The 26,566-nt window shown below is 36.3% G+C and overlaps 1 protein-coding gene across 5 annotated transcripts in view; it reads left to right on the plus strand.

Annotated features, from left to right (window-relative positions):
* Positions 1-26,566, plus strand: part of MACROD2 (MACRO domain containing 2) — a 2,051,742-nt gene that overhangs the window by 2,017,434 nt on the left and 7,742 nt on the right. For 3 of the 5 annotated variants that reach the window (XM_021077529.1, XM_021077531.1, XM_021077533.1), the window contains 2 exons: positions 3,692-3,769; positions 11,243-11,311. In XM_021077529.1, coding sequence (XP_020933188.1) covers positions 3,692-3,769; positions 11,243-11,304 — 140 coding nt within the window. In that variant the 3' untranslated portion in view covers positions 11,305-11,311. Of the gene's footprint in view, positions 1-3,691; positions 3,770-11,242; positions 11,312-15,816; positions 24,662-26,566 lie in introns of those variants that run through there. The other 2 variants (XM_021077530.1, XM_021077532.1) reach the window with 2 other exon arrangements.

A 26,566-nucleotide genomic window follows, 5' to 3' on the forward strand; every position in this document is an offset into this window, starting at 1 on the left:
TTCAAGAAATTTTTTTGCTTAATGATGTGAAGTTCTCTTTCCATGTTGCTTTTTAAATGTAGTTCTGTAATTTATATGGAATTTATTTTTTAGAATGGTAAAAATCCTTCAGTGTAGGTCAATTTTTCCTCTGAACAAATGCTTTTCCCCCTGAAAATATTTTATTTCAAATTCAAGTTTGAAAGATTTTGTTAGATGTGAGTTACACTAGTGATATTTTCTTTAAGCCCTTTGAAAATATCATTTGATTGTCTCTGGATTCCATAATTTTTGTTGAGAAGTCATCCATAATTCCTACTGTTGCTATTTTGAAGTTAATTGTCTTTATTTACTAGATAATTTAATGTTTTTAATTTGGCCTTGATTTTCAGCATTTTTACAGTGATTGGCCTGAATGAGGTTTGCTTTGCATTAATTTTCTTGGTGATCATAATCAGTAGCTTGATATTTTCCATTACATTTGGGAAATTATCAGCCATTTTCTTTTAAAAGATTGCTTTTGCCCCATTACACATACAATAGACCCTGTCTCATATGTATGCTAATTATTTTCTGTATTTTTCATTTATATGTTGTTCTTTTTTTTTCTCCCCCTTGCTTTTTAGGGCCGCACTCTCAGCATATGGAAATTCTCGGGCTAGGAGTCGAATTGGAACTACAGCTGCCAGCTTACGCCACAGCTCACAGTAATACCAAATCTACAACCCACTGAACAAGGCCAGGGATCAAACCTGCATCCTCATGGATACTAGTCAGATTCGTTTCCACTGTGCCACAATGGGAACTCCCTATATGTTATTCTTTATGTTTTCTTTGTTGTTGTTATTTCCCCAATACAATTTTTTTTTCTACTGTACAGCATGGTGACCCAGTTACACATACATGTACACATTCTATTTTCTCACATTATCATGTTCCATCGTAAGTGACTAGACATAGTTCCCAGTGCTATATTTTCTAACTTAGCTTTCAGTTCATGAATTCCATCTTCAGTTGTATCTAATTACTGCCAAATCCACCTACTGAAGTCTTAACTTCAATTATTGTATATTTTTTAGTTCTATAATTTGTGACTTCTTTATATAGTATATAGCCCAATTATCTGATAAACTTCTTTGCCATGAGAATTCTCACACTCATCACCCAATTCTTAAGCATATTAATCATATTTTAAAGTTACATATACAAATAGATCTCTGACATTTCTCTGTATTTTGTCTTATTGTCTTGGTCCCCAGTGTGCCATTCTTGTTCTTCTGGAATGACAAGTAGTTTTTTTTTGACAGGTTCTTTTTTATTGAATGCTGGACATTGTGTGTGAAAAATGGGTAGAGATAACTTGAGCCTCTGGGTGGTTTTATGTCTTCCAGAGAGAATTTATTTTTGCTTCTGAAAGGCCAGTAGGATTGAGCAGAGCACTGAAATAAAATCAGAGATTAAACTGATTAAAAGTTGGACTTCCTTTATTTAAGAACTGCTCTATTTCAAGTTCATTCCTGCCCCTAGAGTACATAACCCCATCAGGCGGATACATAGAAAACTCAGGGTGCTTCTCAGCATCCCTTTTCCTTGGTAGGCTCTGACTTCCAAGTTTTGCCCCTCTCCCAAGACTCCTTAAAAAAAAATCTAGAGGCTCACTTCAACTTCTCTGTACACGTGGAATGTCAGGTTCACCATTTGCACATCTCAAGCTTTTGCATTAGTGGCTCTCTAGTGCCTTAAAATGATTTCTCAAATAATCTGTTCAGTCTTTCTAGTTGCTCTTAGTGGGAATGTTAGTCCTTTCTCCATGTGATTTTAACCTGCATTTTTTTTTTCATTTAGCAAAGTGAATCAGCTTTTTACATAACTACAGGCCATCCTTTATTTTTTTCATGAACTTAAACAAATTTCTTGCTCAGTTTTCTATTTGACAGTCAATCTTCATCTCTATTTTTAGAAGTACTTTGTATGTCAAAGATATTAACCTTTTGTCTATGATAAAAGGTGTATTTTTCTCAATTTACAATCTTTCTTTTTAAAACATTTCCCATATTTTTTCCATTAAAAAATTTATTGTTTATATAAAGTCAAGTATTTCCATTTTTCATTATTACTTCCATTTTGAGGCATGCCTAGGAAAGATTTTCTGCTCCCAAGCCTGGAGAAATCCATAAGTTGTTTCTTCTGTAATTGTGTCTTTAAGGAATGTGTTGATGAGCAATTGAAACCTGGTCAATTCTCTAGAATTGGAGAAAAGAAAGTGATAGAGTGTTAAGTTCAGTTGGAAGTTTCAAATTTTGTTTTCCCTTTCCCAACCATATCCTCGGGAACTAGTGAAAAGAATTCATGGACACCATTACTTTTATGTTGTCCTGTTGGACTTGGGAGTCTATGAGTCATTTTTTTTTCAAGTTATCCTTTCCTGTCTTTTCTCATCATCAATGATATGACATCATTCTATACTAACATCTCCCAAATTCCCACTTGTTTAATTGTCAGTTTCCTTCCTCAGCACTAGATACAAAATTTGTTTGGCAAATGACCCTGCACTTCAGACTTCAAATCCTAAATGGCTTTCGTCACCTTCCTTCACTATGCTTGTTTTATATATCTTCAGGTACTTACCTTTTCCTTCCATCCATCCATCCAGTCTCAAATATTGGTCACCTTTGAGTCTTCTTGATTCTCAGCTTCAGTAAATCATTACCAAGAAAGAAAGTTCTACCTTTTGAAAGTACCTTCTTCTGAAGAGATTATAAACTGGATCTTTCCTAGCCTTGCTCCATCCTCACTAACAGGAACCCCAAGTTGAACTTGTCACGAAAATGAATTTAATCTTGTATTTTTTTAAAGTACAGAAATAATAAAAACTTTGAATTTAGGGATTTTTCCAGCACTTTAGCTATTTGTATTTTTAAATGCCCTAGCTCTTCAAGCTGTGAAAATATAATAGATATTTAACTAAGAAGAGATTATTGTCCTTTTGACTATTTTTCTCACAATAAGAAAAACAGATGTTTACTAGACTTACTATAGTGTTCATTTTGCAATATGTACAAATATCAGATTATAAAAAAATGACCTTTTCATGACTACATTTAAGTATGTTAAACAGTTTCAGCCACAGAGAATGGATGACAAGCCTTATGAGGCTGTGTAAATAGAGAACAATTACAACAGAAATTAACTAAAGACTGGATTCTCAGCAATCCAAAATGGCAGCATCTGAGAAGGTCTTCTAGGAAAGCAATTGAGCCATTCATTTGTGTTTAAACAAAAAACTCACTGCCAGGAAAATGTATCTCTCAACTTTCAGGCATTCCTAAGGCAAAATAAGTTTACTTTTTTTTTTAACACTGTTTAAATGTTAAGCTACATAAACTCACATAAAAATTTCCCAAAATTCAAATTGCAGGTTGTTCTGATTAAACCAAGTTTCCCTGCTTTCATGCTACCAGACTTCTAATTTGAGAAATTGTGCATGTATGTATGTGATTATCTCACAAATTAAAGAGAATTGAGACCATGACAGCACTAAAGTTGTCAAGCACCTCAACCCACTATTTCCTCTTTTAACCTTTTCTGCAAAGGAATTTCAATCCCAGGAGTATTTTTAAATTTAAGAGGGCAATGGTGGGTGACAGAAAATTGACAGTCAGGCTGTTCTAATTCTCTGTTAATCAAGGACTATCTTCTTTTTCTTTTTTAGCTCAAGAAGAGGCCACAACTGGAGTTCCTGTGAAAAGCAAGAGTTCTGGTGACACAGAAAACTTTACAAGTCCTGATGGTAAGCTTCTGAGCTATTTGAGTCATGCAGATGACAAACCTAGCACATATTCTGTGTATAATCTAGGGTTAAGTGAGCTATCTATTCTGTGAGTCAACATATTCAGATAGAACAAGTTAAATTTCAAAACCCATTCTCTGCTGGGAACTAATAGAAGTGGCAGCCTTTAAAAAAATGGCAGGTACCTCAGTTTAATCTTACCTCACTGTAGCAAGGCAATGGTAATTCCAAAGATAAACTGACCTGAAGTCTTAACTGGTGAACTTTACAGAAACATCACTTTTGCAAAAGGTACTCGCCCAGCTGTTATCCTTGTCCATTCAGCATTCAGAGGAGTTCTGGATTAAGTTTTATCTAAGCTCATTCTTGAACCTTCATCCCTTCACCTCACTGCATCACATCAGATGGCTTGGCCAAAAACAGTGAATCTTTTTGTTTTAACCATTTTTTAAATTGTAGTTAATTGGCATTCCCGTCGTGGGGCAGTGGTTAACGAATCTGACTAGGAACCATGAGGTTGCGCGTTCGGTCCCTGCCCTTGCTCAGTGGGTTAATGATCTGGCATTGCCGTGAGCTGTGGTGTAGGTTGCAGATGCGGCTTCGATCCCGAGTTGCTGTGGCTTTGGCATAGGCCGGTGGCTACAGCTCCGATTCAACCCCTAACCTGGGAACCTCCATATGCCAAGGGAGCGGCCCAAGAAATAGCAAAAAAGACAAAAAAAAAAAAATAAAAAAATAAATTGTAGTTAATTTATAATTATTTAGTTAGTTTATATATGCATATATATATATATAATATTTCAGTATATATATATACACACACATATATATATTCTTTTTCAGATTCTTTTCCATTATATGTTATTACAAGATATTGAATATAGCTCCCTGTGCTCTGCAGTAGTTCTTTGTTGATTATCAACTTTATATTTAGTAGTCGTGTGTGTATGTTAATCCCAAACTCCTAATTTATCTCTCCCATTTGGTAACCACAAATTTGTTTTCTATGTCTGTGAGTCTATTTCTGTTTTGTAAATAAGTTTGTATCATCTTTTTAGATTCCACATATAAGTGATATCATATGGTATTTAAGTGAAGTAACCTATAGGTCCATCCGTGTTGCTGCAAATGGCATTATTTCCTTATTTTTAATGGCAGAGTAATATATATATATATAATTTATAAATATAAATATAAAATCTTCTTTATCCATTCACCTGTCCAAGGACATTTAGGATATTTCCATGTCTTGGCTATTGTAAATAGTGTTGCTATGAACATTGAGGTGCATGTTTCTTTACAAATTAGAGTTTTCTCCAAACATATGCTCAAGGGTGGGACTGCAGGATCATATGGTAACTCTAGTTTTTTGTTTTTTTGTTTTTTTTTTTAAGGAAATTCCATAGTCTTCTCCATAGTGGCTGCACCAATTTACATTCTTAAAAACAGTGTAGGAGGGTTCCTTTTTCTCTGCACCCTCTCCAGCATTTATTGTTTGTAGACTTTTTAGTGGTGGCTGATCTGACTGGTTTGGGGTAATAGCTGTTTATAGTTTTGATTCAATTTCTCCAATAATTAGCAATATCGAACATCTTTTCATTTGATTGTTGGCCATCTGTATGTTTTCTTTGAAGAAATATTTAGGTTTTCTGCTTATTTATTAGGTTGTTTGATTTTTGATATTAAGCTGTATGATCTATCTGTATATTTTGGAAATTAATCCCTTTGAGGTAGCATTTTTCCAAATATTTTCTCCTAGTTCATAAATTGCTTTTTCACTTTCTTTATGGTTTCCTTAAAAGCAAAAGCTGGAGTTTTTGTTGTGGCTCAGAGGGTTAAGAACCTGACATAGTATCCTAGAGTATATAGGTTCAATCCCTGGCCTCGCTCAGTGGGTTAAGGATCCATGAGCTGTGGTGTAGGTTGCAGATGCAGCTCAGATCCTGCATTTCTGTGGCTGTAGTGTAGGCCAACAGCTATAGCTCCAATCTGACCCCTAGAGTCTGGGAACTTCCATATGCTGCAAATGCAGCCCTAAAAAGTTTAAAAAAAAAAAAAAAGCAAATGCTTTTAAGTTTAATTAGATCCTATCTATTTTTGTTTTTACTTTCATTATTCTAGGAGACAATATTCAAAAATATATTGCTGCTATTTATGTCAAAGAGCATTTTATCTATGTTTTCCTCTAGGAGGTCCACAGTATCTGGTCTCCCATCTAGCTTCCCAATCCAGCCCAAGTTTAATTTTGTATATGGTATTAGTGAATGTTACAATCCTACTCTCCTATATGTAGCTGTCCAGTTTTCCCAGCACCACTTATTGAAAGACTGACTTTTCTCCATTATATGTTCTTGCTTCTTTTATCATAGATTAATTGACCATAAGATCATGGGTTTATTTCTGGACTTTCTTTCATGTTCCATTGATCTATATGTCTGTTGTGTTAGTACCATAATGTTTTAATGACTGTAGCTTTGTAGAATAGTCTAAAGTCAAGAGAGTGTGATTCCTCCAGTTTGGGTTTCCTCTCAATTTTTCTTGGCTAACCAGGGTCTTTTCTGTTTTCATACAAATTTTAAAAGTTTTTGTTCCAATTCTGTGAAAAATCCCATTGGTAATTTGATAGGTATAGCATTGAGTCTATAGATTGCCATGGGTACTATGGTCATTTTAACAATATTGATTCTTCCAACTCAAGAACATGGTTGTATTTCAGTCTGTTAGTGTTGTTTTCAGTTTCCTTCATCAGTATCTTATAGTTTTCAGAGTACAGGTCTTTTGCATCCTTAGGTGGGTTTATTCCTAGGTATTTTATTTTTGTTGATGCAATGGTAAATAGGATTGTTTCATTAATTTCTTTCTCTGATATTTCATTGTTAGTGTATAGAAATGCAATAAATTTCTGTATATCAATTTTGTATCTAGAAATTTTATCAAATTCATTGATTAGCTCTAGTAGTTTTCTGGTGGCATGTTTAGGATTTTCTGTGTATAGCATCATGTCATGTGCAAATAGTAACAGTTTTGCTTTTTCTATTCCTATTTAAATTCCCTTTATTTCTTTTTCTCTGATTGCTATGGCTGTAAGACTTCTAAAAATATGCTGAATAAAAGTGGTGAGATTGAGCATCTTTGTCTTGTTCTTGATTTTGGAGAAAATGCTTTGAGCTTTTCATCACTGAGAGTGATGTTAGCTGTGGGTTAGTCATATATGGCCTTTATTAGTTGAGATAAGTTCCCCCATGCCTATTTTCTGGAGAGTTTTTATCATAACTGGATATTAAATTTTGTCAAAAGCTTTCTCTGCATCTATTGAGATGATCATATGGTTTTTATTATTTGTTAGATGATCATATGGTTTTTATTCTTTAATTTGTTAATGTGGTGTATTATATTAACTTGCAGATATTGAAGAAAGCTTGCATCCCTGTGATAAATCCCACTTGATCATGGTTATGATCTTTTTAATGTATTGTTGAATTTGGTTTGCTAGTATTTTGTTGAAGATTTTTATATCAGTGATATTGTATAATTTTTTTTTCTTTTTTTTTTTTGCTTTTTAGGGCTGCACCTGTGGCATATGGAGATTCCTAGGCTAGGGGTCTAATTGGAGCTGCAGCTGCCATAGCCACAGCAACGCAGGATGTGAGCCGTGTACAAGACCTACACCACAGCTCATGGCAACAACGCTGGATCCCACTGAGCAAGGCCAGGGAACGAACCTGCAACCTCATGGTTCCCAGTCAGATTTGTTTCTGCTGCACCATGATGGGAACTCCTATAATTTTTTTTTTTGTGTGTGTGTGGTATCTTTGTTGGGTTTTGGTGTCACGGTGATGGTGACCTCATAGAATGTGCTTGGGTGTGTTCCTCTGCAAAGTTTTGGAACAGTTTCAGAAGAGCAAGTATTAACCCTTATCTAAGTGTTTGATGGAATTCACCAGTTAAGCCATCTGGTCCTGGATTTTTGTTTGGGAGTTTTAAAATTACTGAGTCAATTTCACTACCTGTTATTGGTCAGTTCATATTATCTCTTTCTTCCTGGTTCATTCTTAAAAGAGTGTACCTTTATAAGAATTTGTCCATTTCTTCTAGGTTGTCCATATTATTGGCATATAGTTGTTGATAGTAGTCTCACAATATTGTGTATTTTTGTGGTGTCACTTGTAACTTCTCCTTTTTTGCTTTTCATTTTATTGACTTGGGAACTTTTTTTCTTGATGAATCTGACTAAAAGATTATCCATTTTGTTTATCTTTTTTTTAAAGTCTTATTTCAAAAGAACCAGCTTTTAGCTTCATTGATATTTTCTGTTGTCATTTTTAGTAGCTATTTCATTTATTTCTGCTCTTATCTTTTTCTTTCCTTATAATAACTTTGGGTTTTGTTTGTCCTTCTTTCTTTAGTTGCTTTAGGCAAAAGGTTAGGTGGCTTTTTTGATATTTTTCTTGTTTCCTGAGGTAAGCTTGTATCACTATAAACTTCTTAGAGCTGCTTTTGCTGTGTCCTATAGGTTTTTTAGATTATCCTGTTTTAATTTTTCTCTAGATATTTTTTTAAATTTCCTCTTTGATTTCTTAAGTTTTCCATTGGGTGTTTGGTAGTATATTGTTTAGCCTCCACATATTTGTATTTTTTGCATTTTTTTCCTTTATAGTTGATTTCTAGCCTCATATATTTTTCATATTCCTTTCCATTGTGGAAAAGGATTTTATCATAGGATACTGAATATGTTTCCCTATGCTATATAATAGGACCTTATTGTTCACTCATCCTATATATATAATAGTTTGCATCTGCTAATCCCAAACTTCCAATCCTTCCCTTCCCTCTGGCAACCACAAGTCTGTTCTCTGTGAGTCTGCTTCTATTTCATAGATAGGTTCATATGTGTTGTATTTTAGATTCCACATATAAGTGATATCATATGGTATTTGTCTGATTTACTTCACTTATATGATAATCTATAGGTCCATCTATGTTGCTGTAAATGACATTACTTCATTTTTTTATGGCTGAGTCACATTCCATTGTGTGTGCGTATGCATGTACATATACATCCCCACACATCTTCTTAATCCATTCATCTGTCAATGCACATTTAGGATGTTTCCATGTCTTGGCTTTTGTAAATTGTGCTTCTGTGAACATAGGGGTACATGTATCTTTTAGAATTATGCTTTTGTCTGGAAATATGCCCACAAGTGGGATGGCTGGATCATACGGCAACTATTTTTAGCTTTTTCAGGAACTCCATACTGTTTTCCATAGTGGTTGTACCAATTTAAATTCCCAGCAACAGTGTATGAGGGTTTCCTTTCACACCCTTTCCATCATATATTATTTGTAGACTTGTTAAGGATGGCCATTCTGACTGGGTGAGGTGGTAACTCATTGTAGTTTGGATTTGCATTTACCTAATAATTAGCAATTTTGAACATCTTTTCCTCTTTCCATATTTTTTTTGGCTATCAGCAGTGTCTCTTTAGGTCTTTGGCCCATTTTTCCATTAGATTGTTTTTTATTGTTGTTGTTACTGGGTTGTATGGGCTGCACAAACTGATTTTTTAATTAATTTTATATTTTAAAAAGTTATATATGATTGTAAAGGTTACTTTCCATTTAGTTATCACAAAATACTGGCTATATTCCCTGTGTTGTATAATACATCCTTGAGCCTATCTTACACTCAATACAAACTAATTTTTTTCACTCATTGGCATGCATTATCTAGGCAATTAATTTTTTAAACCACAGATTCATCCATTGAAAGCCAGCCCTTGTTAATCATGCTCAGTTGAATGACATCTGCCCCAGCCTGGTGGAACACTACAAATATCATTCTTAATTAGTTCTCTACAAGACATATTCTGAATAATACCAAGTCCATGCAATGCTCATTGAATAAAAGGTATTTCACACATTGATTTCCCAAATTTTACTTCTCACTTGGAGATTTGCCATGCACATTATAGGCTCTCAGAAATCTCGGCTATAAAGAAACTTATTAACATGGTTTAACATTGCTTTTCCCAAACTGATTTGATCATGTAACACTTTTCATACTAATACTTATTAATACGTTTTGGAACTAGTGACGCTTGTATTGAAGGAAGAACGTGTCCTGTATTTTCTTTTGTATGCTCCCACACTGGGCAAACTTATAATAATATTGTAGACCAGGATGGAAAGTAAACACATTATTCTTTTTTTATAGGTAGACTTGCGGCACCTGGCCAGTTTATTATACCTGGGGTATGGAGTGGGTTCACATATCATTAGAAGTTGAGGATAGTTTGCAGAAGGAACAAAGAAACCTGCTTTAAAACCTTCCTCCTTGAGAGATTATTGGGTGAGAGGCCATACAATGACACTGCCCTTTTCACATCTCTTTGGAATGTGAAAATGAGCACCTGCTACTATTTTACTTTGAGTTTTCATGGTTAATATACAGGGATTTAGACTGTTGATTTTGTGCAAATAAATGAGGAACTACCCAAAGGAGAACAAACAGGTTACTTATTCAGAGCTTTATACCAAGGGTGTCAGCCATTATCATTTAAAGGCAGGCAAAGAAGTAGAGAAACTTTATAGCTAAAAAAAGCAAAGACATTAAGCATTCTCTGGATAGGAAGTTGTCAGCAAGGGGATTCTGGACTTGGGCTAACTAGAAGTAGCTGGTTGGTCTGGGAACATGAAAGCATGGAGCAAAATACAGTGAAGCTGGCAATCACTGACCAAGTCCTGACCATTCAGAGCTACTTCTTGCAGAGGCTGTGGTTAGGTGCCCAAGCTGGTTGCTGCAGAGGAAGTCAGAGTTCTGTTATATATATTCTGGCCACTGTCCATCTGTATATTAAGTTTCTCAGTTTATAATATGGGCTTTGATGCTTTAAAATACCAGTTAAACATACTGGCCCTTGAAAATTTCCAGAATGTCTGCTTTATCTTCTCTGGGCTACTTTTGGACAGTAGTATTAATTGTGCATGCTATTCGTATGCAAATGCTTACCTAAAACAATACACACAGTAAAATAAAAGTTTGCAGGATCTGTTTTGAATTTCAAAATTGCAAACATAGCAAACCAAACAGGCCTACAAGCATTTTAGGCTGTTTTAGAGGGAGCTACTTACCTGTCCGCATATTAAGGATCTGTTTTGTTCTGTTTTTATTTTCTTAGACTTCTATTAAGGCTTTTGAACTTACCTAAGGATGGTAATAAATACACCTAAAATATCAACCCAAAATCCTCATATGAAATGACAACTCAGCTCCATTAATTCAGTAAATTCTTCCCTCCCTATGCCCTACCAGTAAAAATCTAATGGTTCCCAAATCTTTGAATAAAAACAAACTGAAAAGAGGTTTAAGATAGCAAATTAGTAATGTAATGATTCACAGGCCATTTTAATATGTTTAAGAGATTTAGGTTTAACAAATATTTAACCTTTCTGTTTTCCTTTCTGGTTCAGTTGAAATGAATAGTCAGGTTGACAGTGTAAATGACCCAACAGAGAGTCGCCAAGAAGATTAACTAATAGGTAAGTTGCCTTTGTGGTGAGATTTTTCAATTGATTAAACTGGCGGGCCATAGGAACTGTTTGTAAAAGGCATGTTGGATTTCCCTTAGCTCTATCAAGTCCCACAGCATGGCTCAGGCTAACCTTTAAAAATCTTTGTGCTAAATAACACTGGGTAAAGAACAGTGATTACTCCTATAAGTTCACCATTTTTAAAGGAAAAAGATAAGCTACAACATATCCAGATCATGCAGCACCCTGGTTTTCTGAGCTTTGACAACATTTTCCATCTATTCACTCACCCTGTGTTCTCCTGGAGTGATCAAATTATTTCAGCAACCTCAAGCTGATTCTGAAGCATTGCTTTTCCAGAAGCTACCTGCTGAGTTGTTAGTATATCTGTTTTTAAGCATAACACTAAATCTGTGCCCTGAAGAATGTGAAACACATTCGAGTGTGTTTGGGCTGATAGAAGCCTGCCTTATGTTCTACCCTCTCCCACCCATACCTATGGACCTGTGTGTTGGCACAAAGGTTTGTTGAGTTGAATGAGCTTCAGGGAATGCTACAGGAAAATAAATGTCTGGGGCATATCATGTTTAGGAGTTTTTCCAGACTAACATCCTAAATAGCTCAGGCAAGACTGAAGTATATCTAAAATAACAAGTGATCTGTAACCTTTTTTTGTATCTTGAGGGCTAGTGAGAAGGATTAGAGCAAAGAAGCCAGGCTTACCATTCTGATTCCTAGTTTAAAATGCTTATCTGTGAAAAGAAACCTATGGGATACATAAATTGTGGGTCATCCAGTGCAAGACACAAATGTGTTGATACTGTTGCCACTCTCACAACCTAAAAGTATAGAATTATGTTCTTATTCAGGAGGCTTTCTGAGGGACTTCTCCAAAGAGGTAAGGGAGGAGCCAGCATGTATAGGAGCTTTGCAGCAAAGACTCAGTAGTCTGAACATCAAAATATTACTATTAATTAAAGAAAACCAGATATCTGAAGTTAATGAATTTAGCACATTTCTATGTATGAGAAGACGCAAGAGTCTGGGCTCACTGAAATCATTTCTCTGATATGCACCTTAGCTATCTAGGGCCAGTTCTTTCCCATCCTGAGTCCTCTCTCAGGGTGTACTGTTGGGGGTGGCTGCAGTAGCTGAAGGCTTGGTGGTGAGAAACTCATTTATCTCCATCCTGAGTTCCCTCAGGGCTCACCACTGAGGTGATGGTATATAGCAGGCAGTATTTTTCATTCATAGGGCTTCTCCTTGGTCATAAATTTGAACAGCATTTGGGAAGTGTTTCATGACCAGTTTTATCCTATAGTGCTAGGAAGGTTCATTACTAGATCAAAGAAAAGATTCTGTTGATAGGCCACCCATTGTGTTAATTGGGGGGATTAGACCCTGCTGATGGTCTAAAATTCTCTAGATCACCTGTTTTACTAGTCTATTATTATGGCCCCAGGAAATGTTTTCCCTTGTTGCTTCTTCCCATATCTAGAGTTGCCCTATTACAATTATTTTAATAGAGTATATATGATCAATTGTGTCAAAATGTCTATAATCAATTTGTGTCATCATTAATTTTGTTGGAAACCTGGTTCCACATCGAGTATTGGAAGAGCCAATCTTATAAACCAGGATAAGTAATATAGCTAGTAACATTAATAAGGTCATAGTACAGCAGAGAGAGACCCAAAGCATAATAGTTTGGAAACAAAAGAGAACACATTAAAACAATGATTAGTACAAGTAGTTGTAATTTGGTTGCAATAAACCATGAAGTCCACAGGAGAGCCAGCTGGAGAAGCCAAATTCTGTAAGGATCCAGTAAAAAGAAAAAGGTAAAAGTTTCATCTTTGTTTACAGAGGTATACTTTATAAATTCGTTGTGGGTCATAGCATAAGTGGAAATATATTTTTTGGGAAAACAAAGATTAAAACCCAGTGTATTTCAGGAAAAGTTATAAAATTATAAATCACATTCATAAAATGCCTGATTATTGACCATAATAGTACCTGATGATTCGGATGAAGTCTTCAGGTTTTCCATTAGAGTTTTGTAATTTCTTATCCAGTTCAGTGATCTAAAAGTTATCAAAAATTATATTTTTAAGAAGTCCTTTTTATGAATTTTCTTGAAGTCCTTCATTTTATAAGAATATCAGAGTAAAACAATGGTTATCTGTAAATGACAAGACTTAAAATACATTGTAATTAGATTGTTAAACATGGTAACTGATAAGAAATTTTGATATTTCCGTGACATATAACATTTTAAGATAGTAACTAGAATTATGACTGGTGACATATACCAAGGCATCAGATTTTTACAAATTTCCTGTAAATTTTGTGATACCTATATTAATGGCATTTATCCATAAAACATAACCTAAGGTTCATCTCTAATCACTTGACAATACTTCTCAAGGAATTTAGCAAGCCATAAGCCTAATTAGTTTGATATTCTTCTCTAAGATGCCTTAGGGGCCCTGTGAAGCATTTTAAAGTTAGCTGGAAGTCAAAACAACCTTAATTAAAACTTGATAAGATGTTTGTCAAAAATATCAGAAAAGTTTTAAACAATTGGTCAAATAAGATCAGTGGTCACTGCAAGACAACACTTTTTCATTTAACCAAAGTGAAAGAAGATTTAAAAAAAAAAAAAAGTCATCATTGAAAAGCCCATAAACTTACACCATCTGTTAGCAAAAGCAGTACTCTAAGAAAACTTTGTTCTCTTAACAGAGAGAGACTATGAAACTCCACTCTTGTACCAGATTACTGCTAACAACAAAATCCATTTAACTAATTAAATTCAATCTAAATTCAGCCAATCCTGACCATGCGCAAAACTCTTCTCTTTGGGTTCCTTTCCATCAACCTCCTGTCACTTTCTGGATACATATTATTTTGTCCCTTACTTTTGTCCCATTGCAACAATCGGCTGTAGGACAAAATTACTTTCTTTCCCTTAACAAAATGCAATGCCATCTTTCATACCTTCTTTTGTTTACAACACATATGTTTTACTTTGCTACTATACTGAAATGCTTCCTTATTATTTCTATTAGCTTTACATATGTAAATTGGAATTCTCAACTCTTAAAAACCTTAATTTCTAGTGAAGTGAGCAATTATGAGCTGTCTTCTACATTAGCATTCTATAGATTGCCATACATAAAATACCAGTTGTAATTTCTAAAAATATTTGCTTTCTTATAGAAAATATCTCAGTATGGCACCAAACGTACTTATTCATAGTTCTGAACACCTTTAGTTTCTCTATAAAGAAAAACCAATGTTCAATAATTAATATTTCAGCATCTTGAGAATGACCAAGCTCTTGAATAAATTTCTGTTATTTAACTTAATTTAACACAATTCAAACATTTCAGGTTACCAAATAACTGGAGAGGTTATTTTTAAGTAGACTTCCCAAAACATGTCTAAAGAGTTCACTCAAAAGTTCTTATCTCATTGTATTTAATCTACTTAGAAGTTCATTATACAAGTTAATTTTTCGTGTTGTTGTTAACAAGCTCTGTAACAGAAATAACATGCATGCATTGCCTTGCTGTAAACCTAGGTACTGTTAAAGACATGTCTATACTGATTAAACCAGCAAGCTAAAGCTGGCTTTAATACCAGATATTAGGTTAATAGTGAATATTTTCTATGTCATATGAACCTGAAATTCATTCTGGCCAGTTTCTTTCATGTTTAGAAATAGTTTCTAAGCACTCATTTTGAAGTCAATTAAACAGAGCTCTTTTTTAAGTTTAATATTATCCAGAGGTAGAGATATCTCACATGCAGAACGTGTAGAGAGACATAAAACATACAAAACTAGAGGTCTCATAGCTTCACTTTAAAAACCTAGCTATGAATTTGGTATTACAATGTAAATGCACTAGTTTATAAATAATTGTTGGAATAAATTAAAGTTGCTTGCTCAGATGACTCAGGCTTTACTATTTATGGGAAAGATTTCAAGATTTGTATTCTTAATACTCTTAAGTGTTAATGAATTAGGTCTTTCCAATGGTTTTGAAACCTAGCAGGACCCTGTGGGAGCCCTCCCAGGTACAAATCTTTTCCTTGTCTCCCATTTCTTGTTTGTAGAAAATAAGCTCCCTTCAACCTCCTTTCAAGTACCAAAGAGCAGACTGAAACAGTAGCTAATCAGGGAAGTGAAGGAATGCAAAAACAAAGAGTATTCAAGAAACAGTAGCACAGTTGGGAATTCCCATTGTGTTGCAGTGGAAATGAATCCAACTAGTATCCATGACTATTCGGTTTGATCCCTTGTCTCAGTGGGTAAGCAATCCTGTGTCACCATGAGCTGTGGTGTAGGTCACAGACACGGCTTGGATCCCATGTGGCTGTGGTGTAGGCTGGCAACTGCAGCTCTGGTTTGACCCCTAGCCTGGGAACTTCCACATGCAGCAGGTACTGTCCTAAAAAGCAAAAAAAAAAGTTCAGTGATTAAAGTCAGGTTCTGGTTTCTCCTCAAGGAGTGTGCAGAACAGTAAATATCTTTGAGCTCTTCTGAAGGAAACAAAGGCCCCCAACCCGGTGGAGAACAGTAACTTCGGGCAGAGCATGCGATTCCTCACCACCAATCAGAAGAAAGTCACACACCCTGCAGCCCTCACCTCGAATTTTGCCTATTAAAAACTTCTTCCTGAAAGCCATTGGGGAGTGTGGGGGTTTCGAGCGTAACTCATTCTCCTTCCTTGGCCCTGCAATAAACCTTAATCTGTTCCAAACTCTGATGATTCAGTTTGGCCTCACTGGGCATCAGGCACACAGACTTGCAGTCGATAACAGTTTGAGTTTTAAAAGGCCACCTCAGTGTCAGGTTCTACTTGATTGAGCTAATTAGGCTCAGTCTCAGGTCAGTGTGGGCTGTATTTACACTTCTGATTTATACAGATTTGCAAGGCAAAGAGAGTTGCTTTTCATTACTGAAAGAACTGGTTTGTCACCTAAATGATATTTAAAAATTGATTTGCCCTACTCTGTTTTCTTTAATTTGCTCTTCCGTGAGAAGATTTCCAACTTAATTGAAATTTAAGAGTTCTTTGTTCTAGGACTTTAGTGTTCACCTTAGGCCTTCCAAAGCTTGCATAAAGTATTCATCAAGGCCTGCTTTCTGAGTGCTCGAGTTAAACCCAGAGGAACATTATTACTATGATTTTTGTTTTCCTGAGTATTAGTTTCCAGGTTTTACTTTATATTGTACGGCTCAGGTAACCCTACTGGTTTCCTTTAGTATGTTTATGATTTCCTGAAGGGCAGATCTATATGTCCTGTCTTATAATACCAAGCAGGGGAAGCATTCCCCAGTGAAACATATCCCACAGTGTTAATTAGCAAAAGAGATGTAACCATCCTAGAAAAAGCACATTTAAATATACCAACTTTTATAGACATTGATCTCAATCTTAACAACTTTTACATATTTAACTTTAGTTTCCATGAAGACCCAATCAACAAGTCTTAGTCTTACAAGTTCTAGAAACTTTCTTTTTATCCCCGGCCCATTTTAAATATTTTTATATAAAAGACTCTGGGATCCCCATTGAAGGACTGAGACAAGGAACTCAGGTCCTTTTGTCAATCTTTTAACTTGACTAATTGGCCTAACTGTTGCCCCATGTAATTCTTGGCCAGAAATCTCAGTATAATATTCTTACAGCCTTATATAGAGAGATAATAAATTGATAAATATATTTATAAAATACATAAAATATATAAAAACTCCTAAAATATAGTATATAAATATGTATTAAATAAATTAGATACCAGTAAAAACAGTTGTTTATAATGAGAGCACTCTAAAAATTGACCAATTTAGAAGTTTCTCTGATTTAAAGGATCCATCATCTGGCCATTCATGAGATCTGAATAGTGACTCAAACCAGTAAGACGCAAGAGCCTTCCCAAGAAGATTCCCCAGCAAAGAGTGTGAAAAATACCACCTAAACAAGATTCAGAAAGTTTACTCTCCAAAACAGTGTAAGAAAATAAAGGCCTTCATCATGCAAAGGATAAGTGGCAAAAGCCCCTGAGAATCAGCACAGCTAGAATCTCAGTCTATTCGATTTGTTACCAAATATACACCATATGTATACCTTTTGGGTAGTAGAAAACACCCAACATACATACACATAAATGCCTGAAGAGGATCAGGCAGAATATTTACATTTGAAAGACACAGGAGGAGAAAAGCAAGTTACCCCTAGAAAGACTTTTGTTTCTTTAAGGTTAGAATTCTGAAAAGATGTTTTTATCAAGCCAGGTGTTTTTGTTTGTTTGTTTTTAACTTCATATGCAATAGAAGAGCCCCATTCCTTGTCATTTTCAGAGGGAATTTTCCTTTAATTCCCAATTAGTTGAGTGTTTATAGGCCTAAGTTTTGTGCATACCTTGCTGGGGTATTAGTTGGAGGCTTACCATCTGTCATTCCTTTTTCCTTCGTCTTGAAAGTGTTATTCCCCATTCAGAGGTTGGTTTGTCAAAATAAAATCACTAGTGATAATCGAGCGGTGGGTCAATGAGCTGCTTGTTAGCGTAACTCCTCTGGGTTTAACCCCAGAATCATTTCAGCCCCCTCTTATGTGTCCCTGGCAGTGCAAGCTTTAGTTAAAATAAGTAGGTTTCCTTATAGGGACAGCTGCACAAGATGAGGACTTGCCTCCACCATACTCATAAGTTTCTCAGTTACCCGAGAGAGCTGTTGTTGGCTGAGAGGAGATGTCCCCTCCTTCGGAGTTGAAACCTCTCATAAGATTTCAGTTTTATTTTGACAAACTCTATAAAGGTAGCCAATTCAATGGAAAATGACAGGCCACTCTTTCCTCTAATTACCCAATCCAACCCTATTCTGTCTTTCAACAGAGCCAGATCTTCCCAGTCTTTAAACTGAGGATAACCCAGGTACCTCTTGTTGAAACTAAGTTTCAAAAATAATCTGCCCCTCCAGAGAGGGGTATAATATTACTGAATAAAGTTTAGTATCATCGACCAATAATAGGAGATCTGAGAACCAGAAGAGACCTCCTCATTTGGGCTCTCTGAGGAAGTGGTTGGGCCCAAGAGGCCTCTGCTACCACCAAGTTCTGGGTCCTTGTAGAGTTCAGATGAAGAAGTCTGCTCTGGGCTCCTTCATTTGGTCACCAAAATTGCCAACTGGAAAAAAAAATGCACATCCTAAAAATTGAGAATGATGGTTTTTTTTGGAGGATTTTCAGAGGACTTCAGGCCTGGAGGGTAGGCTCTGAGAAAGCTCTGAGGGACCACTCCAAAGATGCAAAGGAGGAGCCAGGACATACAGGATTTTTGCAGCAAAGACCAGGTAGTCAGAACATCAAAAGTTTACTATTAATTAAAAGCAGACATCTCAAGTTAATGAATTTAGTGCTTTTCTATATATGAGAAGATTCAAGAGTCTGGGCTAATCAAAATCATTTCTTTCATATGCACCTTAGCTATATAGGACCAGGAGCCTGTTCTTTCCCATCCTGAGTCCCTTCAGGGCTCACCGTTGGGTGCTCATATATGGCAGGCAACATTTTTCTGTCATTCTCAATGCATCTTTGCTGAAGGCTCTGTACTCTCCTAGAGGTCTATGTGGCACTAGACTCAAGCTCCAGCATCATGATTGATAAAAGTTTGAAAATATGTGAAAGCAAGCAGCTGTCTTCTCATCATGGGTTTTTTTGTTTTGTTTTGGCCGCCCTATGGCATTCCCAGGCCAGGGATCAGATCCGAGCCACAGTTGTGACCTAAGCCACGGCTGCAGCGATACCACTGTGCCAGGTCTGGGATCGAATGTGCATCCCAGCTCTCCTAAGATGCTGCCAATCCCTTTGTGCCACAGCAGGAATTCTTTCCCATCATGGTCTGAACATCATTTAAAACTAAATATAATAGCATTTGGGCAATACATATATACCATAGGTCTGCTAAAAAATATAAACTCACTCAAACATAGACTTACAAGCATTTTTTTTTAACTTTGTTCAGCTATTTAAAATTATCCTGCCATAAGCTGTAGAAATGATACAGTAGAGAGGTTTCCATTAGAAAGTAATGAAGTGAGACTAAACCTAAATGATTTAAATGCAGGTTCCTCAGTATTGCTTTACCTTTTGCTGCCAACAAACTATAGACTGCTTGTCTAGATTTTTTTCTTACAGACACTATTATTTTTCTGTGTGATCAATATCTGGATGAAGTATTAAAATAAGTATGTTTTCCTTGGTTAACATCAAAATATTTTCCTTGGCCATAAACATGAATCTATGTGCATTTACCCAAATGTATATGTTGTTGAAACTTAAAAGTTTAAAATTAAAGAAACTAAACTCTAGGAAGAAGTGACTTACACAGGATCACTTAGTAGATCAATGGAAGCTCAAATACCTTGAGCACAATGTTATTTGATGACACTGTACTGTTCCCTAAATAATAGTGTGTTTCTGAACATAGTTGTCACAGAGAACAAGGAACTTCATCATTTCCTACAGTAATATTTATGCAGCTGGGTTTGTAGAGGTTATCTGGTAGTTCAACAGGAAGAAAGAACCTTTAGTTCTGTGCATCATACACCCAAGGAAATTAAATAAATGCAATAGAATTAGAATTACAGCATTCAAAGACATAACACAAGAATTTTGGTGTGTAATTTATAATTGCAAAAAATCAGGGATATAAATGACAATAGGGGAACAATTCAATGAATCCATAGAACACTGTGCAAATGTAAAAATAATTTTTCAACAAGTATTTGAGGGCATGGAAAGATGGTTATGGAATCTGAACCTTTGGTTCCAAAGAAACAGCAAATGTGGCTTCCAGTTTGGGCTTTTAAATGGCTTTGTAACTGCCATTTTTGTGCTCTCAGAATGCTTGAATTTTGGAATCTGGCCACCCTGTAAGAAGCTCAAGCTGTGCTGTAGAATGAGGAAGGACATATCGAGAGAGATTCAGGAAACTGGGCAGTTTTGATATTCTGGCCCCAGTTGGATGCCACCTAGAACATATGAACTGCCCAGCTGAGCCCAGGCCAGATTAGAGAATTGTGAGAAATAATAAATCCTGAGTTGATTGATGCTTTGGAGTGACTTGTTTTATAGTAATAGGTGACTGAAAAGGTGCTGTAAAGCAGAACCCCTTTCAATGCAAATGTTTAGAAGTGAGAAATAAACTGTAACAAAAATGTTCTAAAATACATAGCTCAACTGACATGAAAGCTGAGGTCAGAAATGAAGAAGAATTTGAAAAACAAAGCAATAATCTGGTGAGCTGAAGATGCAGAAGCCCCGAAGGCTGCAGTTGGGTTGTTGTTGCAGAGATAGGTTTTTATGCCCATCTAGGACCTTGGGCCATTCAAGGTAAGGAGCTGAAATGGCTACCTTTACATATATAAATCTGGGATTCTCAGCTCAAGAAATTAACAAGGAGACAAGTCTGCTAGGGTGCTGCCTGGGGAAAGAAAAAGGCTCCCATGATAAGTAGAAAACATGAATGCACCATGCAACTGAAACACAAATTTTCATGCCATTCAAAGTCATGCAGTTTTATCCCTGGTAGAGTTAGCAAATGGAAATGTAAAATCATCCCTTGGAATTCCTACATAAAAAATAAATTTCTAAAGATGAGTTCACAATTTCAAGACTTACAAAAGACATAAGGAAATGATCCATCGTAAGTGAGAGTTGATAGGAAAAATTATAGGATAATTATTACTATGAGAACTTGAGAGAATAGAACATTTTAAAGATTTTATGAAATAAATACATTTAAGTGACAGATAGAAAGTAGATAAATATAAGAAAAGAGAAAACTAAAAAATTTGGAAAAAGCCAGTGAATATGTAGTAACATAAAATGGCACATGAGAAGACCTAGGGATGGAAGGAGAATAACCAAGATATTTTGTGTTCAATAAGAGTCCTGAAAGGAAACAGTCAGTAGTAGTTGGAAGATACTAGTGAGGTTTTCCCTGTATTAATAAAAGTTCATAAATTTTAAGTTAAAAGAATAATAAATTACAAGAAGGACATATTTCAAATAAATTCAAACTTAAGCACTGCATAACACCAGAAACAAAGAGAAAAAAAAATGAAAACACAGATAAAGGAGAACTCATCTAAAGAAATAAGATAGCAGGCTTCACAAGATCAAGAATTTAGATCAGAAGGCAATAGAATAATTGAGTCTTCAAAACATGGATAAAAATATTGTCAACATTGAGTTCTTCAAAATCACTATCATTTACAAAAAAAGTGTACCCACCATTTTCAGAAGAAAAAAAAAAAAAAGATTTGCTACTCACATTCCTTTTCTCTAAAAGCTACTGGGGGAATGGGATCAAGATAGCAGAGGAGTAGGACATGAAGTTCACCTCCTCCCACAAAAACATTAAAAATACTTCTACAAGTGGAATAATTCCCACAGAACATCTCCTGAATGCCAGCAGAAAAGATCTCAGACTTCTGAAAGGGCAAGAAAACCTCCATGTAACTGGATAGGACAAAAGGATAAAAAAAGAGAAAGAATGAACTGGCACGTGGCCTGCACTCTAGGGAGGTAGCTGTAAAGGAGGAAAGGTTGCTGCACATTGGTAAGTATCCTCACTGGTAGGGAGATCAGCCTGGTCAGAGGGGGAGCTTCAGAACCTAGGAGGAGAATGCAACAGCTGGCTTGTGAGAGGAAAAGTGGGGAGTAACCTGCACAAAAGGTTGGCAATGCAGCCTATGCTCCCCAGCCTGAAATGCTCATCCATCTCTGCTAGTGGAGGGTGGGTGCTAAAGTTTGGGCTTCAGAGGCCAGACCCAGAGAAAGGACTGGGGTTGGTTATGCAGAGATAGCCTGAAGAGGCTGAACTATGGCATCTGAAGATGTACTCAGAAGAAGCCTAGCCCATTAAGAGGGGCAAGATGCCATTGTTGATGGGCATGTGAGGAGAAGGGCAGGACCACCATAAGAACGTCTTTCCTTGTGTGCCCTCTCAGACAATAGGACACTGCCTGCAGGAGCTCTAGGGGCAGGCATGAACTGCTAGACCATTGTGGACTCCAGAGGTGGGCATGGACTGCCACTATAAGACCCATGAGTAAGTTCCAAGTGCTGCCCCACTGTTCCAGGAGCACTCAAGGGCTCCTATACCTGTAGACCCCATATCAAGGGGGTAAGGACCTGTGGACTCCATCAAGGCATATGCTGAGGAAAGAGGCAGCTTCTTGCTGCCTCTTGCTCCAAACTAAAAGCAGCTCATCAATTCCAGATAAGATGGCAGAATGGAGGAAACTGACCTCACCTCCTCTTATGAAAACACCAAAATCACAACTAAATTGCTGAACAACCTTCAAGAAAAAGAGATTAGAACCTACCAAAAAGGATATTTTACATTCAAAGAAAAGAGGCCACAACAAGATGATAGGAGGGGCACCTTCATCATTTAATCAAATCCCATATCTTCCAGGTAGGTGACCCCAAACTGGAAAATAATTATATCACAGAAGTTTTCCCACAGGAGGGAGAGTTCTGAGCAAGGCTCTCAGCCTGAGGTTCTGGCATTAAGAGGAAGAGCCTCCAGAGTATTTTTCTTTGAAGGCCAGTGGGGCTTGAATGTAGGAGCTCCATAGGAATGGGGGAAATAGAGACTCTACTGTGGGGCACATACAAGGTTTCATGTGCACTGGGACCCAGAAAAAAGCAATGACTTCATAGAAGCCTAGGTTAGACCTGTGTGTCTTGGAGGGTCTCCAGAAGAGGTGGGTGTTGGGAGTGGCTCACTGTGGGGGTAAGGACACTGGCGGCAGAGGCCTCAGGGAATATTTATCAGTGTGAGCTTTACTAGATGTCACCATTTTGTTACAGAGACGTGAAACCACCCTACAGCCTGCAGGCTCCAGTGCTGAAACACAGCAGACCAAACAACCATCCAAGTAGGAACACAGCCCCACCCCCACCCTATAGGCTGCCTAAAGTCATACTGAGCTCATAGCCACCTCTAAACACACCATGTGACACAGCCCTGCCCACAGGAGTGACAATACTAGCTCCACCACCAATGCTCAAACACCAGTCCCTCCCACCAGGAAGCCTGAACAAGCCTCTGGACCAACCTTACCAACTAGGGGACAGACACCAGAAGCAAGAGGAATTATGATTCTGCAGCCTGCAGAAAGGAGACCATAAACACAGAAAGTTAGACAAAATGAAACATCAGAGAAATATATTCCAGATGAAAGAACAAAATAAAAACTCAGAAGAATAACTAAGTGGAGATAGACAAACTACCTGAAAAAGAATTCAGAGTAATGATAGTAAAGATGATCCAAGATCTCAGAACAGAGGCATATACAAAGAAGATACAAGAAGTGTTTCACAGGAGCTAGAAGATATAAAGATGAACAATACAAGAACAAATAAAAAATACACTAAAAGGAATCAATAGCAGAATAAGGCAGAAGAACAAATAAGTGAGCCAGAAAATAGAGTGGTGGAAATCATTGCTACAGGACAAAATAAAGAAAAAAGAATGAAAAGAAGTGAGAACAGTCTTGGAGACGTTTGGAACAATATTAAATGCACCAACATTCACATTTAAGGGTATGAGAAGGAGAAGAGAGAGAGAAAGTGCCTTAAAAAATGTTTGAAGGTATTATAGCCAAAAACCTCCCTAACGTGGAATAGTATACAGTCTCTCAATTTCAAAAGTGCAGAGAGTCCAATACAGGATACATTCAAAGAGGAACACGATGATTCCTATTAATCACGCTGACCAAAATTAAAAACAAAAAATAATAAACAAGGGGAAAGCAACAAATAATATACAGGGGAGTGTCCACAAGGTTATTAGCTGTTTTTCAGCAGAAACTTTGCAGGCCATAAGGGAGTGGCATGATATATTTAAATTGATGAAAGGGAAAAACTTACAACTAAGAATACTCTACCCAGCAATGCTCTTATTCAGATTCAACAGAGAAAGCAAAACTTTACAGAAAAGCAAAAGCTAAGAGGATTCACCACCACCAAACCAGCTTTACAATAAAGGCTAAAGGAACTTCTCTAGGCAGAAAAGAAAAGGCCACAACTAGAAATAAGAAAATAATGAATGAGAAAGATCACCTGTAAAGGCAAACATACAGTACAGGTAAGAAATCATCCAAACACAAATATGATATCAAAACCAGCAGTCATGGTAAGAGGACAAATCCAGGATATTGGAAATGCATTTGCAGTTAAGACAACAGTAACTTAAAACGATCTTGTATATATGGAGACTGTTATATCAAAACCTCAGGGGAATTTCAAACCAAAAAAAACTATAGTATACACACACACACACACACACACACACACACACACAAAGAAAAAGCAATCCAAACACAACACTAAGGATAGTCATCAAAACATAAGAGAACAAAAAAAGGAAAGAAAAAATACCAACCATGACAAATCTAAAACAATTAACAAAATAGCAATAAGAACATACATACCAAAAATTATCTCTTTTTTTGCTTCTTAGGACTGAATCCTTGGTTCTCAAGCTAGGGGTTGAATCAGAGCTGTAGCCAGTGGCCTATGCCACAACCACAGCAATGCCAGGTCTGAGCCATGTCTGCAACCTACACTACAGCTCACAGCAATGCTGGATCTTTAACCCACTGAGTGAGGCCAGGTATCAAACCTGCATCCTCATAGACACTAGTCAGATTCATTTCCACTGAGCCACAATGGGAACTCCTCAATAATTATCTTAAATGCAAATGGACTAAATGCTTCAACCAAAAGACATATCCTTGGCTTCAAGGATACAGAAGCAAAACCCATATATATGCTATCTACAAGAGATTCACTTCTAATCTAGGGACACAACAACAAACTGAAAGTGAGAGGAACAGAGTTCCCACTGTGGCTGAGCAATAACAAACCTGACTAGTATCCATGAGGATGTGGGATCGATCCCTGGCCTTGCTCAACGGGTTAAGGATCCGGCATTGCCAGGAGCTGTGGTATAGGTTGCAGAAGTGACTCGGATCCCACATGGCTGTGGTGTAGGTTGGCAGCTGCAGCTCTGATTTGACCCCTAACTTGGGAACTTCCATATGCCACAGGTGCAGCCCTGAAAAAATAAAAATAAAAGACAATAAGAGGGTGGAAGAAGATATTCCATGCAAATAGAAATCAAAAGAAAACTGGAGTACCAATATACACATCAGACAAAATAGACCTTAAAATAACTACAAGAGACAAAGAAGGACACTACATAATAATAAAAATATCAATCCAAGAAGAAGATATAACAATTGTAAATATATATGCACTTCTATACATAACGCAAATGCTAACAGTCATAAAAGAAATTACCAGTAACACAATTTTCTTCCTTTCTTTTGTTCTCTTTAACACCTCATTTCTATCAATGGACAGATAATCCACCAGACAAAAAAATCAATAAGGAAAACACAGGCCTTAAATAACACTTAGACCAGATGGACTTAATTTGATACTTATAGCACATTCCATCTGAAAGCAGCAGAGTACATTTTATTCTCAAGTGCACATGGAACATCTCTAGGATAGATCATATCCTGGGCACAAATCAAGACTCAGTAAATTTAAGAAAATTTAAATCATATCAAGCATCTTTTCTGATCATAACCCTATGAGATAAGAAATCAATTACAAGAAAAAAAACTAAAAAATAAGTAAAAGCTAAATATGTTACTAACCAACAAATGAATCACTGAGGAAATCAAAAAGTAAATAAAAAAAAAATACTAGAGACAAATGACAATGAAAAGACAACAATCCAAAACCTATAGGACACAGCAAAAGCAGTTCTAAAAGGGATATTTATGGCAATAAAATCTTACCTTACCTCAGTAAATAAGAAATAAACAACTTAACCTTACATCTAAAGCAACTAGAGAAAGAATAAACAAAACCCAAAATTAGTAGAATAAATACTAAAGATCAGAGAAGAAATAAATGAATTAGAAAGAAAACAATAGAAAAGATCGATGAAACTAAAAGTTTATCAATGAAACTAAATGATAAACAAAATTGATAAACCTTTAGCCAGACTCATCAAGAAAAAAGGGGAGAGGTCTCAAATCACTAAAAGTAGAAATGAAAAAGGAAAACTCACACCATGGAAACAGAAAGGATCATAAAAGACTACTACGAGCAACTATACGCCAATAAAATGGACAACCTAGAAGAAAAGGACAAATTCTTAGAA

Source organism: Sus scrofa, chromosome 17, assembly GCF_000003025.6.
Source record: "Sus scrofa isolate TJ Tabasco breed Duroc chromosome 17, Sscrofa11.1, whole genome shotgun sequence".
Lineage (NCBI taxonomy): Eukaryota > Metazoa > Chordata > Mammalia > Artiodactyla > Suidae > Sus > Sus scrofa.